The sequence below is a fragment of the Gymnoscopelus braueri genome (assembly GCF_963280865.1).
Source record: "Gymnoscopelus braueri genome assembly, chromosome: 14".
Classification (NCBI taxonomy): Eukaryota; Metazoa; Chordata; class Actinopteri; order Myctophiformes; family Myctophidae; genus Gymnoscopelus; species Gymnoscopelus braueri.
In genome coordinates this window covers 2,055,946-2,072,982 of record NC_137619.1, presented here as the reverse complement: position 1 = coordinate 2,072,982, position 17,037 = coordinate 2,055,946, and the positions used below count along the sequence as shown (strand labels likewise).

General features: G+C 45.4%; 1 protein-coding gene across 5 annotated transcripts in view; it reads left to right on the top strand.

The window, feature by feature from the left end:
• Positions 1 to 17,037, top strand: part of tacc2 (transforming, acidic coiled-coil containing protein 2) — a 110,350-nt gene that overhangs the window by 27,769 nt on the left and 65,544 nt on the right. For 4 of the 5 annotated variants that reach the window (XM_080450063.1, XM_080450062.1, XM_080450060.1 and 1 more), the window contains exons 6-7: positions 1,768 to 8,412; positions 11,351 to 11,881. In XM_080450063.1, coding sequence (XP_080306189.1) covers positions 1,768 to 8,412; positions 11,351 to 11,881 — 7,176 coding nt within the window. The remainder of the gene's footprint in view (positions 1 to 1,767; positions 8,413 to 11,350; positions 11,882 to 17,037) is intronic. The other variant, XM_080450061.1, reaches the window with a different exon arrangement.

The window sequence follows — 17,037 nt, the reverse complement described above, 5'->3', positions numbered from 1 at the left end:
TACAGAAAGCACACAGAGAGCTGTACTGTGCCAAGCTGCAGGTAGTGCTGGCTCAGTCGCTGGTGCCTCGGGGCTATGGGGCAGGCAGGCAACGGCTTGTTCCAGAAAGCACAGCCCACGTCCAAACCACTCATTCCTTCAATTTGGTTTTGCTTATTCAGTGGTGGAAAAAGTACTCAGACTTTTTTTACTTAAGTAATAGTATCAATACTGCAATGTAGAAATACTCTGTTACAAGTAAAAGTCTGGAATTCTGAATTTACTTGTGTAAAAAAGTAGAAAGTATACTCATTACGCGGAAGGTCCCATTTCACAAGTTTTTAATCATTTGAAAATAGCAGATCTACAAGCTCACAATGTGTCCCATTGTGAGCTTGTAGATCGGCTATTTTCAAATGGCCGAAATGTATATAGGGCTGAAGTGGGTATCTGAAAGGGTATCTTTTGTAATAATAATCTAAATCTACAAAGCAACAAGTAACTAAAGTTTTCAAATAATTGTAGTGGAGTAAAAGTACAACATTTGCCTCAGAGATGTAGTGGAGTAGAAGTAAAAAAGTACAGAAAATTGGAAATACTCCAGTAAAGTAAAAATACCTAAAAATTGTACTTAAGTACAGTACTTGAGTAAATGTATTTAGTTACTTTACACCACTGTGCTTATTTCATAGCTAAAGAGTGGCAGTTATATTAGGTACTAAGGGCTGGGCCCAGAGTGGGCAGGCTGCGGGGCGAGGTGAGGTGAGTGGGTGGCTTGTTGTCAGGGCAGAGGTTTTGTGTTGTCAAGGAAATAGCAGAGCCAGCCTGGAGCTATCATCCAGGAGTGTTACTGCTAACCAATCACAACGCAGCTCATTAGCGATTCCCCCACCCCTCCACATGTTTCCATTTGTGGTTGAACATGACTGATGAGTTTTTGCTAATCGGTAATGTTTATGACATGAATGGTCTTTCTGCCATGCAGGAGAATGAGGATGGAGGCTCCTTTTCAAGATAGTGTTTTTAGCACAGGTTTGAGCAGCCCATCCTTTTTGCAGCAGGATATAATCATGGGTCTATATAGGCCTGTTGGGGCTTATAAAACAAAATATATCTGCTGCGGTCTACTGCGTCACTGGCCTTGCAATGACTCAGCAGCAGTTATGGTTGAATGACACTGAGCTCAGTCTAACTGTTGGTGCGTTTTCTAATACATCATCATTACCGTTTGACTCTCCACACTAATGAGGCTGAGGTTGTGTGTGAAATAATTGCTTTAGTTGCCAGAAGGAATTGCAAGTGTGTGAGCATGACTTCATCTCTGATCAGTGGTCATATTCATTTAACGGTAATCTTTAATCCAGCGGTTGTTTTGGTTAATACAGTTTCAGATTTGATGTCTCTTCTCTTGTAACAATACAATGTTACAAGATGAAGCAGCTGATTCAACATGTGTCATGCTTTTTTTAAAGTTAATTACCGAAAAATTCATTTTTTATTCTGTGTAAAAGTAAGGCGGCATTGCGAAGCAACTGAGTGCAGTTATTACTAATTGGCATTTTATGCCCAAATGAGCCGTAACATTTTGACATGTGCGTACTGCTATACGCTTGTTAGATGGCCGGTATTTAGTTCTCTGATGTGTGCATTTTGCAGTGTGCATATTGTGTGTAGTGCAGTGGCTGAGAGCATGGCGTGTGACATAGAGTAGTATTATCATGGAATGAACAGCTGTTCTAGCTGTCTAGCCCACACAGTCTAACTCTGTCACCCTACCCCTGGTCTCAGGCCTCATGGCGGCGACCCACTTCTCACAGATGTCCCCCACCCCACCAGAGTCACGCCGTCCCAGGACGTTGCACCTCTGTCCCTCATGTCGTCGTCAAACATCCTCCTGGACCGCGAGCTCCAAGAGGCCTTTCAGGAATGTGAAGAGCAGATGGCCACACTGGCCATGTGTCAACCGGTTGACCCTCGCAGTGCCACGCCTCTCCAGGCCACAGGGAAGAAGGGGAATAAAGGAACGGGCAAGGAAGGGGTTAATAAGGGCAATGATGAGTCATCGTCCGTCTCAGGACAGCCAGGCCTTAGCGATGGAAACCAACAGACACATGGAAAGACTGAGGCAGCAGACGGTCAGGAGGATGTTGTGTTTAGTTTCAGGGATTACATACTGGGCACTGCTGTGAGGACCAAGACAGAAGAACCAAGACAGAGTCAGGAGGATAAATGTACAGCCATGAATCCACCGAAACGGACGGAGATGGTCGAGCAGAGGGAAACGCACGCCCACACGCAGTCAGAGGCAAATATAGATTCATTTAAAGAAGCCCTGGTAGATCCCGTAATCACAGAGAAGAGAAAATATGTGAAAGAGGCCTGTGATGATTCCGAGAGAATAGTTGAGGAAGATGTCGCTGTTGTAGATTCTCATTCTCAGACTGTAAAGACTGAGGAAGATCTAACAGAGGTGACAGATATTATCAAGAGACATCAACAACAAAGTGATGTGCATTTAAAGAGGAAGGTGGAGGCTAATATTGAGATTGATCCACAGGGTGTTAAAGATGATGTAGTCAGCCAAAGATCAGTGCCCGTTGCACATTATCCATTACTCAGCCATGCTGTGTCAGAGTCAGAAACAGACAGACAGGCAGCAGTGTCAGAGTCAGAAACAGACAGACAGGCAGCAGAGTCAGAAACAGACAGACAGGCAGCAGAGTCAGAAACAGACAGACAGGCAGCAGTGTCAGAGTCAGAAACAGACAGACAGGCAGCAGTGTCAGAGTCAGAAACAGACAGACAGGCAGCAGTGTCAGTGTCAGAAACAGACAGACAGGCAGCTGTGTCAGAGTCAGAAACAGACAGACAGGCAGCAGTGTCAGAGTCAGAAACAGACAGACAGGCAGCAGCAGACAAACAGACAGGGTCACATCCGGCACCAAACACAGACATGGAGTTTGAAATGCAGAGTGACAGACAGGCTGGGCATGACAAAGAGATGAGGAAAAAAGATAAAAAGAAACAAAGGAAAAAGAAAAAAATGAAGGCTGTAGAGACGGGACTGGAAGCAAACGCAGATATACAGCCTCAGAGCCATACAGACGCTGCATCCGTTTTAAAGGCAGACTCACACATGGAGCATAAGACAGATTCCGGGTCAAAGACTGAGTCAACGTTGCAGACAGACACCCGTACGCTGACATGTAGTAAACAGCATGATAATGGCTTGTATTACCAGGAACAGCTGAGCCCTGAGGGAAAGCCCAACCTCAGACCCCCACTACCATCCCCTCATACCGAGCAGGATCATGTTACCGACCGCGTCTGTCCACCTGCCTCCGGCCAGGCCCCAGATTCACAGGGCCCCCGTCAGCCGTCAATTGACCACAACTACACAGATGGCCCCTCATGCAGCTCCACTCGGGGCCCTGATGAAATCTCACACCGGAAGCAAAATGCCATCGACCCAAATACACCCGTAACGTTTGTCCCGACCACAGCGATCGATCCGGTCAGCCCTGCTGCAGGTGCTGCCGCCGATAATACAAAACGTGTCGTGAACTCTGAAGCAGAGGTACACGCACCGGAGCCGGGGGGCCCGCTCTCCCTTAACAAATCGTGTGTAGGAGGGGAGAGGGCACGGGGCGCACTTGTAGATGCTTCAGCGCCCGTTGCCGCGTTGCCACTGACAACGCTGCCGACGATGCCAGCGCCGATGCAACGCGAGGGAGAGGGAGAGCGAGGGCGGCGTGAATCACCACCACCAGAGAGCGTGGCTCCTCCGTCAGCGGTGAGAGAGCTCTCTGTGGGACGTGCAGATTTGGGAGTGGTAGAGAAGAAGTGTCCGAGCTCTGCAGGGGGGGAGGAGAAGGAGGAGGAGGAGGAGGAGAGTGGGGAGCTCCTGGACAAGCTCCCTCAGCCCTCATTAATCTGTCCGCAGGAAAAATGCTCACTCACAGCCAGGGAGGCGCAGGCTGCATCTGAGTGCAGCAGCAGCAGCAGCGAAACGCCACACAACTCAGCCGAGGCTGGAGTGAAGGGAGAGGCGAGAGAGACGACCGACGGCACCATAGCGACGGAGAGAGAGAAAGAAAAGGAGCTGCTCTGGACAGAAACCCACATCAATACCTCTCCCCCTGGGCTGCTCGCTGGACCCGACTGCCAGGAACACAGCGCTGTGGTATTGGAGAAAAACAGAGAGGGGGGAGGGGAGGAGGAGGAGGGGGAGGAGGTGAGAGAAAGAGCAGGGTTGGCTACAGAGCACAGTTCATTCAGCCAGCCGGAAGGCTCCGCTAGTGGGGTGTCATCAGCTGAGAATGAGACGTGTCCGCCTCCCAATGCTGCCGAGTCACCAGCGAAGTCACAGTGGCGGAGTGAGCTTATTGCTAACACCTCCTCTGAGAGCATCCGTACGGAGCAGCACTGTCCTCCTCATCCCAGCCTGAGACAGGAACAGAACGGGGACCCGGCTCTCTCCGAACAAAAGAGCTCTCTCTGCAAGACAGAGGGGGGTGACTCGGGGGCCGATGACAAACAAATAGCCGTTACGGAGGATAAGCGTAATTCAGGACCCATTCTTAAAGAGTCGCCCACCGCAGAGACGGAGAGCAATCACAGAGAAACCCGCTCGTCGTTTATCTCGTCGGAGCCTTCAATCACTTTGCAGCAGAGCTGTGGTGCCGAGCCGGGGAGCGCCACGCAACAGGTCCAACTTGTAAGCAACAGCGCGGACTCCGGAGCAGCAACAGAGAGTGACGCCGAAAACCTTTCACAGGCTCCAGCCCGGAGCCAGAGTGTCGATCCTACTATGTCTGGAGTGAGTGTGTTCCAGCAGCCTACGAAGGACAACAGCGGCGGACCCAGGAGAGTTCACTTTGATGCCAGTGTGAAATCAGAGGACAGTTCCTCTCTTGCTCTTAGGGACACATCAGCGCCTGCTATGGACTCTGCCTCATTGCCCCCGCTGACCATACACGAGAGCCTGTACCATCCTGTAGTAGAGGCCAGCTATATCTTCCAGAGCGTTCTTGGCTCAAAGAAGCCAGAAATGCCCCCGGTGGCAGCTCCTACTGGGCAAGGACCAGCTATTCAGATATCCTCAAAGTCCCAGAAAGATACCCAGTTTAATGCAGGAGACGTCAACCAAGAAGACATCAAGGAGAAGCTAAATAGAAGTCTGTTGCCTAATGGAGAGACAAATACTGGTAAGAAACCACTTAAAGAACTGGAACAAAATGATTATAAACAATATAAAGACAGTTTGCTTTTAATTGAATGTGACAGCAGTGCCCCCTCTGTGGACAACAATGTACGACACGTGTCAGAAAATGTGACAAATGAGGTGGCAGACGGGGCTGTGAAATCATGTGTGTCGGATGGCGGTGACATTGAAAAGCCACGTGTTGATTGTAAGGGACCGGACGACGCCAGCAGACCTCAGGAGACGCCTAAGACTAGTGACAATGTACTGGACACACCCGGTAAGCAGCATGCTCCCTCTTCGTCCGAAATGCCTCCTGTGGATGACCATACCTGCGCGCCAGGTAGTGATGTCTCCGTTACATCAGCTTCGGAGCCGCGCCCCACTGACCTCCGACCCTGTCAGAGGCCTGAAACGCCAGCGTTGACATCCACAGCATCTCAGCAGATTAAGGCGAGTGACTCCACTGATCAGCCCTCGAGCCGAGTGCACCGCTCCGCTCCTGTTGACCTAGTTATCACAGATCATCCCACGCAACACACAGAGGGGCCTGCGAGCACCGTGGCCCCTGCTGCTCTACCCGAAGACCAATCAACAGTGTCGGCAACGACGGCCCCTGAGCCGTCTCCTGCCACCGGTGAGCAGTGTGCCAGTAAGTCTGCCGCGGCGCTCAGGCCCCCGGGGCCCATGCTGAGTCATTTGGAGTTCATTAGTGACTGTGACATTGCTCTTCCCGAACAGACCGCTAACCACGGTGCTGAAAGTGACAGCAGGGTGACGTTCTGCCGTCCCGAGAGGGAGGAAATAATAATGCAAATGCGTTCGGCACAGGATCTGAAACACGACGACGCCGCCGAAAATGTGAAAAATGTGAACGAGACTGATAAAATGGAAGAGGATAGTAGAGCCACTGCAGAGCCCACGATGAAGCCTGTTGGTATCGTATCTGTTGTTCTGGATATTCCACCAGACGTCATGGCGACATCTCCACTGAGTGGCATAAATAATCTAATTCAGCTTCCTCTCTCTCAGCCCTCTGGCACAATAAGGACTGAGGCAGGTTGTAATAATGTCATTTCTCAATCCCGCTCTGGATCTGAGCCACAGTCAGAGCCCGTCAGCCTTACGCCTATTCATGGTGACGTGTCCATTAAATGTGACCTCTCGCTACTCTGCCCCGTTCTTCCTTCCGGCGAGACTGGTAATGAAATTGCCCGCGACGAGCAAGACGATGCCAAGGAAAAGCATGAAAAGGAAGAATACAATGTCCGCCTATTAGAGGATGAACAGAAACGAGAAAAGGAAAATCAAACCGAGCTGGAGGAGGAAATTGGACATAAAGGCTACGTTAAACAGGCTGAATCACTAACGGTGGGTGTAGAGGAGGATGGAGATACCACATCTAAAATGAAGAGGGAGTCTTTGTCCACACCTTCCACCAGCCTGACACCTGCAGGGTTATCCCAGGACGTGCCACGAGACAGCGAGACAGAGACTCCTGTTGCTGACCACAGGCTGCACCACCAAACACCCACAGTAACAATAGAGCTACCAGACAGGGGTACAGCTGCTAACCAATCACAGACCATGACAGCTCCAAGTCGTTTTGCTCGGCAACCAGAGCAACAACAGCAGCAGCAGCTGGAATCCAGCCGTGAGACAGAGGAACTGTCAGGTGGTTGTTTGAATGGGACGGATGGGGGAGAGAAAACGACCGGCCAAAAAACAACACAGGTCCCGGGGGAGATGGGGAGAGGGGATGAGATGGGTCAGTCAGGAAGCAAGGATGATTTGAGGGACAGTAGTGGCAATGATGACAGAGAGAAAGGTCTAGACAGAGGAGAGGGAGGGGGAGGGGAAGGGGAAGCGAGCGCCGTGACAAGGGTTAATGTGTCTGCACACCTTGCCAGAGAGTTAAATGAGGCCAGTAGGGCTGACATAGAAATAGCTGCCGCTGGCTCTCATGGCGGTGAGGAAAGGCGTGTGTCAGAAGATGAGAGAGAGAGCGTTTGCTTAAGGCCGGCGATGTCAGACTCGGATCATCCATCGAAACTAAAAGACGGGTCAGTGAGCGATGTGGGTGGTGAAGGTCAGGGAACAACTGTCCTTTCACTTGCCCGTCAAGACCGAGGAGCAAAAACAGAGGCCTCGGAGAACACTGCTCTCCTTGTTGAGCATGCATCACACAGGGATGAGACTTTGCCTCCGGACTGGTCCGTTTCATCCCAGGTCACTGTAGAGAGCCCTGACATTTGTGTAGAGGCCGTGCCCATGGTAACCCAGGCCGTAGATCCCACTAGCTCTGTGGGCCGGGCAGAAATCGAGGCAAAGGAGCTCACTTTTTCCACGACAGTGCAAAAAAGCAGCAGTCGTGAAATCGAGGAGTGTAAAATTCAGGAGGCAGTGTGTGAGCCTCCCGGGGGCTCCAGTAAAACCGCCGTCACGTTTGACAGCACAGAATACCAAATACCCATAAAAGGCCCCGACGCAGAGGAGGCCGCTGCTAAGGAAGATGAAGGAGCCTCGGACGAAAAGGGGAAAGGCAGCCGCGGCGGGAGGAGGGGGGAGGATGAGATGAGAGAGATAAACAATCAGGCTGAGGGAAAACAGGGGCTCATAAAACCAACTGGAAATGCTGTGGTGGTGGTCGGGGGCTCGGAGTCCCCCGGGCGTTCATTGTGCCGCGGAGACGGGGTGTCGCTCGGTGGCGACGAGACCCCCGTTAGTCACGTTGCCGGCGAGGAGACGATTAAGCTGACCGATGACCAAATTGCAGCGGTTGAACCTGTGAGTCACAGGGATGCAGCAACATTCCCGTCAGTTGTGTTGTCAAACGACCCAGAAGGTGTCGCAGTGACCCCTGCTGTTGCTGCTGTACCCCAGTGTGTGTCTACAGAGGGGAAGTCGCTGGGAGGAGGGGGACCCCCAGCCACCGTCCCACCCGTAGAACAGGTGTCTGATGAGAGGAAAGGGGTAGTCACACATTCACAGATGGATCACATTGAGGACATTTCAGCGCCTGCTCTTGATCCCGGGTCTGACCCCACAGACAGCACGGCACTAAAAAGCCCTGCTGTCTCTTTCTCTCTTACTGGACAAGAGTCTCTGGGTAAAGAGGCTGTAAAGAGGGGGTTACAGACAGAGGTGTCAACCAGTCCTGATCCTGGACCACCAGCACAACCAGAGCCAGTTGTAGACTGGATAAAAGCACTGCGAGAAGCTGCTTCAAGGTACACAATCAAAGTGTGCATGTGTGTTTTTGGGGTGTAAGTGTAATGGGGTAGTCGGTAGTGGAGTGGTTTCCATTTCAGAAAGGAAATGCTTTATCTAATGGGAGGGGGTGATACTACAGTATTAGTGGTGCTCTAAAAAACTGTTCATTTTTATATCACATTTCATACAGATAGTGCTTATTATAAGGCATAAAAGGGCATTTAAATTGAAAATGAAAAGATGGTCCATGCTAGTTGAACTTTGATAGAACCTTGTATTATACAGGTACTATACGCTGTCATGATATACATGCAGCGTCCAAAAACAAAAATGACATTTATCTGTTGCTTCTGTGCTGTTGCTGAGCAACCAATTTTGCTCACTCAATTGTTGTATGTAGAAACGGGTCTCAAAATCACACTATGTAGTCCATAAAAAAACACATAAAAACTAGACCTAGTGAAAAGTTAAATGTTACATTATTGTTATATTACCGCTGGTAATATAACCAGTGTGATTTTGAAACCCTTTTGTGAGTTAATGTAATTGCTATCAGTCTTTCAATCATAGAAGCAACAAATAAAGATCATGTATGATGCCCAGGTAGCTACACTTGCAGAACAAGGTTCTAAGACCGGGAACGCATCTGTGCGTCATTTCTTAGATTTATTTGGTATTTAAAAATAGCAGATATACAAGCTCATAGCGCGGCACCAAGTGCCGCATTACGAGCTTGTAGATCTGCTACTTATCTGAATATATATATTTTTAAGCGAACATTTTTAACTCAAATCTTTGCTTCTGGGGATTCTACAAATGTCTTCTAAATGTTTTCTTTTTTTAAACGTATGTTGCTATATCAGTGGTTCTCAAAGTTTTTCCATGTCAAGGACCCCCCCCCCCCCCCCCCGCCATCTAAAAATATTTTGTTCCAGGGACCCCCAGAAGCAAAGATTTGAGTTAAAGATGTATATACATATACAAAGATTTGCACTAATTTTGACGATTTTTCAAAAATAGCATATCTACAAGCTCATAGCGTGGCCCTCGGTGCTATGAGCTTGTAGATCTGCTATTTTTGAATAGCCCAAAGAAATCTTAAAATGACACAAATACGTTCCCGTATTGAATGGGTTAAGCATGTCTTTCAGATGTCAGGTGAGCAGGATATGATGGCGGTAAATGAATGTCACATAGCACCTCTCTGCACACAGGCTCTGACAGTGACAAAAGGTCAGAGTGGGATGTTGTGTCCCACCCTTCACCCCCCACCACCACCCAATGTGCTACACAAAGTAGATTGATTGTTAGCAAGCTGTCACACATTCTCTATCCAGCTTGACAGGGAATAGAGCACATGTCATGGTTTCTGTTTATCTCCCCCTCAGAGTTGTTGGTGCAACTGTGCTAGTTGTCAGTGGTGGAAAAAATAAAAGTACTCAAATGTTTTACTTCAAAGTATCAATACTGCAATATAGAAATACTCTGTTACAAGTTAAAGAATTGGAATTCCAAATGTACTTGAGTGAAAGTACCAACGTATTGGCAATTTGGCATCAAACATTACTTAAAGTGCCAAAAGTAAAAGTACTCATTATGCAGAATGTCCCATTTCAAGTTTTCAAATGTATAAATATCTTTTGAAAATAGCAGATCTACAAGCTCACAATGCGACGCATTGTGAGCTTGTAGATCTTGAGCTTGTACATTTTCAAATGCCCAAAATATATACAGTATAGGGCTGAAGAGGTTAACGTATGTTTTGTAATAATAATCAAAATCTTCATGTAGAAGTAAAAGTATTGGAAAGTAAAGTACAAATACCTCAAAATTGTACATAAGTACAGTACTTAAGTAAATGTGCTTAGTTACTTTACACCACTGGCTGTCACACATCCTCTATTCAGCTTGACAGGGAATAGAGCACATGGTTTCTCTTGCTGGTGCAACCGTGCCATACTGACTGTACAGAATGATTTTCACCATTACACATAGTTAGCCTCATAGCATAATTGCCTAAGTCACTTTTTGGTCCAATTGACATTTTTGCTTAGCTCTACTCTCCTAACTCTGCTGCATTATTGCGCCTTATTGTCGATGTCCTAAGCCAATCAGAATGCTTGTTATATTCCAAAATGACTTACAGTACTATAAGCAGAAAGTCAATTTTAGGCAGAAATTATTTTGAATGTAACAATAATTCTGATAGGCTGAGAACATTGGCAATAAGGAAGAATGAATCAGCAGTGTTAGGAGAGTAGAGTTGGGCTGATATAAATAAAGCTTTTTTGGGGGTTTTGTTTCTCCTGAAAACCTTTAAAGATATGAGTTAGGCAATTATGCTACGAGGGTACGAAATGTTACTGTTCTAGTCAAAAGACTACTAAAGCTTTTTATACATGAATCATTTTCATTGGATGAAAACATTTTCAATGATTTTGCATTCTTACATCTTCTAACTTTTTTTTAATGCATTATTCAAATAAGATAAATGTGTTTAGGAGCGGTTATGAGAGGTGTCACAGTGCGCTGTTTGACAATGAATATGAATGAGGAGGTAAAACACAGAGCCGGACTTTGTTGGTAACCGGAGCCGGGGTCAAATGACTCTGGATGTTGAATCCCAATGCAGCCTATTATGTCCAGAGGATGACATCAACAGTGACATCAGCTCTGTTCTTCAGGGCAAGAATGAGCCTTTTTTTCTCACGCAAACAACACAGCTGTTCACACAGCAATGGAAACGGCAATAATACAATAGCAGCAAGAGACACAACACACAGAAACGCCTACACACACATGTGCACACGTGCACGCATGCAGACACACACACATTACTGTAGGCACACATTTGTCACTTGATCCCTGATCCGTGTATCATGTGTAAACTAAACAAACAAATGTCCCCTCCCCTCCCCACCTCTCTCTCTCTCTCTCTCTCTCATTGTTCCCCAGACCCCTCCCGTCCCTGGATTCTCCTCAGCAAGAGTTTCTTACTCCAACCGAGGAGGTAGCTGCTCCTCTAAGTCAAGAGGAGAGCACGCCGCCACCAGCGAAAGCACCAGAACATCCACCAGTAGAGCCAGTGAAGGAACCTGTTGAGGTCTTTGAGGGACCAGTGAAAGATCCAGTAGCTGATCCAGAGAAGACACGAATCCCAGAGGAACTAGCAGAACCTGTGAGCGTGCCGGCAGATATCCAACCCGAGCCAGTGAAGAGGCCAGTTGAACTCCCAGGACTCATTAAAGAGGTCCCAGAAGAACCACAGAAGGAACACGTTAAGGTTCCCGAACCAGTTGGAGAGTTTGTGGGAACAGATCTGGTGAAGGAGCAAGTTAAGGTCCCAGAGACATTTCCAGAGGTTGTAGTCGATCTCCCAGAAACTCCAGCGCCACCAGTGAAGAAACCAGCTGAGAGCCCGCCGGTTTGGGAAACCCCAGTGAAGGCCACGTTCCAGGACGCAGCTGAGGAGCCTCTGCACAGCGGGTGAGTGTCTTTGTAAAACTTAACTGATGCACTATGCATGTCAATCAACTGTCAATTAAGTATTTGTGCATTCCTATGGATTTAACATTGTAAGATGAACAACTTATGTAGTCTGTAATGGTCTCCACTTTGAAGATGATTTAAAGCTACACTACACAATTACTTTATTAAAGGTAGGGTAAGTGATTTTCTTTGGTTAAAATAAGTGTTAAATAGCTCTATATTCTGATAGTACTCATTGCTATAGATAGAGTGTTTGTTCAGTAACAGGAGTCTCTCCAGCTCTTTATTAAACAGAAAATGCATTTTCTGGTCAGGATACCAATTTTTATCCAATCAGGATAGAGAACTCAGTCAGGATACAGATTGAAAAAGTCAAATTGGAAGTGATGACATAAAGAAATGAGCAGACACAATTGTAATTGAACACTATAAAGCTGATAAATGGGTACTCTCTTGATTCGCTGAAATGTTGTCACCTACCTGAAAATGTATTTTCTGTTTATCAAAGAGCTTGAGAAACAGGGAGACCTCTGTTACTGCTCTTATGATTAAAATCAGAATATGTTGCTTTTAACAAAAACGTGTTTGTTTTAACCAAATAATATCACTTACCCTACCTTTTTAAGTTACTGTACATAACACATTATTAACACTGGCGATTTTGCCCTGGAATTTAGCCTCTCCGCCAGCAGGCTTCAGATGGTTAAGGGTAGGACCAAGGTTGGGGTTTTACTATGCCAAACCCAGCAAAGGAGATGACATTTATACCAGTCTGAGAGGAAGTGCTGACATGGTTTTTTGTCAGGCCAAAAGAAATCTCTGTCTGCACCCTTCTCACAGATTCACTTTAAAATCTTGCCGTGTTCTCCTGAAGGAGTTGTATTGATTTAGGTTTCATCTTGCTGTTGCGATAGAGGAAAGCTGTTGATGAGAAATGGATTGAAAGATGATTGAAAGCGTCACTCACGAGTCACGACCAACACAAGCAACTAATGTGCCAATCTTGCTTTAAACAATGTATCACTTTAAACAATGTCAAAGGGTATTTCATGGATCATCTGTTATTGTCCAATGCGTCAACAGTACGTTTATGTCTTTAAAGTATTGAGTATATTAAAGTGTGTGTTTATGCTTTTAGTTTAAAATCAGCCAGAAATGAACTTAAAAGGAAGTACATTTGTACTTTTTCCTAATGGACCTTTTCCACTGCAGTCATTTTGGTAAACACGGCTAAAGGTAAAGGCAAGTTTATTTGTGTAGCACGTCATACACAAGGGCAATACAAAGTGTTTTACATAAAGCATAGGAAGGCATTTAAAATACTTAAGTCAATTCAAAGAGAAATATGTAAGTATTTATTTAAGATAGGCTGGTTGGTTATTTATCAGGAGGATCTTATTGTGCCAGAGCATTGTACTGTATGCTTGGACAACACATGGGACTTTAACCCATGTATGTACCAATGAGGAATAGCCCTGGTCAAGTTCTAAGACTACATCACCAACAGGTACAAGCATCTGTCTTTCAGTTCATACATACATACATACATATAGTGCTGCTTCTTGAGGCGGCTGTGTTTCATTCAGGGGTTTCTGTGTGCCAGCATGCATAGGCCTGTCACTATTATACATACTCGTCTAATTGCAATTATTTGAGATAATCGCAATTATGTTTGCATAATCGTCATAATCGTTTCCATGTTGAAACATGTTAATATTTGATCATATTTAACCCATTAAGACCTGAAGCCGATTCTACAAATCCCAACAGTATTCTGAATAAACATACGTTTCTATATTGGTGGTGCTCAAACTTTTCCGTTTCAAGGACCCCCAAGCTCATATGTATTTGGCAGACCCCCGTCTCAAAATGTGTTGTTCCAGGGACCCCCCAGAAGCAAAGATTTTAGTAAAAAAATGTTCGCTTTAAAACAATATATATTCAAAGATTTGCACACATTTTCATGATTTTTCAAAAATAGCAGATCTACAAGCTCGTAGCGCGGCAAGCTTGTAGATCAGCTGTATCCGCTATTTTCATTTTTTTCCCACTATTTGTCACTCATTTCTTTGTATATTTAAGTTATTTGTCATATCTGCCATGTGCAATGTTATTATTACAAAGCCTAAAAGGCAAACAGAAATTAAAATGTTATTCATGTCCAATGTCAAAGACACAATTAAATCCTTAATCACAATTATTTTTTATGACAATTAATCGTCAACTTGAATTTGTAATGGTGACAGTCCTAAACATGCATGAAGTGAAGTGTTAAAGACTAAAGAGCTGTCCATGCTGGCACAGAAACACCCAAATAAAACATATCTACTACCCACAGTTAGCCTAATGTTATTACGTTCAGCTGTGTTTACCTTCATAAATGTCCACTTTGAAAAGAGTCTATTGACTCAATTGTAGAGACAAGACGGCATGTGGCACAGCATTATTATACATTTACTGGCTGTCTGGTTTTGATTGATAAATGGTTATTATTGGTTATACGATGAGGTTTCACACAGCTTAGCAGAACACACTGGTCCTCTCCTTTTCAGAATGGATTTTCCAGCTCAAGGGGATCTGCATGGAGACTTTGTTTGACTTTCAGGCACCTTGAGGTGGATTGGGTGGCTGTTTGTCTCAGTTGTTTAGACTGGGTGGACACAATGAGTTGGGGCCCAGGGTTGGTTTAGAAGCATCTAGATTTTTACCAGTTGATGTCATTGCAGTGAAACCTGTGATGTTGTTTAAAAACTCCCCAATAACTTAAACACACACAGTAAACCATCTCGTCTCACTCAGCATGGCTTCTCTCTTGTTTCCCGTACAGGCTGTATTTATTTAACCACTGTCAGCCTGCCATCCCTATTTTGGGCATATCGTTAGAGTCAAAATGTTCTTTTTTTCCCCAATTCTTTCCAATTTGTTTAATTTGTTTTTGGAAATAGTCGATCTGCAAGCTCAATGTCACAATGTCAGCCGTTGTGAGCCTCAATGTGTTGTGAACAATGGTGTCAAGTAACTAAGTACATTTACTCAAGTACTGTACAATTTTGAGGTGTTTTGACTTTACTGGAGTATTTCCAATTTTCAATACTTTTACTTCTACTCCACTACACTTGTTTGAAAACTTAGTTACTAGTTACTTGTCAGATACACATTATTACATCATAAAACATACATTAACCACTTTAGGGTTAGGGTTAGGGTTAGCCCTATTTTATACCTAGGCTATTTGAAAATAGCCGATCTACAAGCTCACAACGCATCGCATCGTGGCGCGTTGTGAGCTTGTAGATCTGCTATTTTCAAACATTTTGTGTACTTTTACTTATGGTACTTTAAGTATATTTTGATGCCAATACTTTTGTACTTTTACTCAAGTAACATTTTGAACACAGGCCTTTTAGTTGGAACAGAATATTTTTATATTGTGGTATTGCTACTTTTACTTAAGTAAAATATCTGAGTACCACTAGTTTTGAAGTATAAAATAGGACATAAGTGATTAAGCACTGGTCTGGCTAGGTAAAATTCCCATGCTTGTCACTTACTATGCAACGTTTCTTATTTTAATAATGCTGCGGCTTATCACTTAACGGCGATGGCATATTTCCATGTTGTTTACAGTGAAACATTATCCGTGCCAGTTTCTACAAATTGTTTTCATTGCGTCTTCCTGTTAGCTTGTGTATCTTGGCTTGCGGCCCTTCTGTTTATCTTGATCATCCATCTCTTGTCACTCTCTCCCGTCTCACTCTCTCTCCTCCTGTGACCGCTGCGTTCCGAGAAGACCCATGTCCCACATGCCAGAGTCACGGCACTTGCTGCCTGTCAATCATAACAGTTGTCCTATCAGCCCTGCTGGAACCACAGTGGGGGCGTGGCAGTCTGAGGAGTGAGACATAACTCTCTAATGCTGCTACTATAAGGAGTTAGAAGGATGCAGTGTTGATTTCGTCGACTAAAACTATGACGAAAAATGTTGGTCGACTACCTCTTTTCTCTGACGAAAACTAAATAAAAACTAAGCTACGATGATTAAAACTAAGACTAAATATATTGACAATTTCGTCAACAAATAAAAACTTGACTAAAAAGTTAGTGAGCGACTAGTGGAGAAGAGATCCAGTAGAACTTCAAGTCATATAATGTTTGGTTGCGCTCGGTGTTGCGCTCTGAAAATAGCAGATCTACAAGCTCACGACGCCTTGTGAGCTTGTAGATCTGCTATTTTCAGCATGCAACCAAGTGTAAAATCGGCCATTACGACGCCATCAAGGCACCGACAACATACATTTTAGTCGACTAAATCAACTGTAGATTTAGTCGACTATAATCTTATGATATTTAGTCGACTAAATCTAGACAAAAAGTAAAACATTTCAGATGACTAAAATATGACTTAAACTAAATGGAATTTTATTCAAAAGACTAAAAAACTAAATCAACATTTTGTTGTCAAAATCAACACTGCTCTCTAATGCTGCTACTGTATGGAGTTAGTAGGATGGAGCGTTTGAAGCATGTATCATGTGCTTGTTGGAGTCATGTGTGTGGAACAGAGGAAGAGAAAGAGAGACAGGTGTGTGTGTGTGTGTGTGTGTGTGTGTGTGTGTGTGTGTGTGTGTGTGTGTGTGTGTGTGTGTGTGTGTGTGTGTGTGTGTGTGTGTGTGTGTGTGTGTGTGTGTGTGTGTGTGTGTGTGTGTGTGTGTGTGTGTGTGTGTGTGTGTGTGTGTGTGTGTGTGTGTGTGTGTGTGTGTGTGTGTCTCTTTCACCCCGCCCCTAGAGGCTGTCCCAAAGCTGTCAGTCTCAGCTCAGTCCGCGCCTCTTGTTGAACTGAAGCTGTGAAGCTTGTGGGAGCGGTGGAGGAATTCGGGGCAGGCACTCAGTCAGCCTCGCTGAAGTCATTCACGCCAGCCCAGCCAGACTGAGAGGAACATAGCGGCAGGAGTTCAGAGAAACACTTGAGAGAGCATGTGCCTCGTACGCGCTCGCGCAGTGTACGAGAGAGTCAGTCAGAAAGAGAGAGAGAAAGGGAGAGAGAGAGACGGGAGGGACAGAGGGACTGCTATTTGAAGTGCCACGGAACAGCCAAACAGAAGGCATTTTTTCTTGTACTAAAGTTGTGTGATGGAATTGTTCACGGCAGAGTG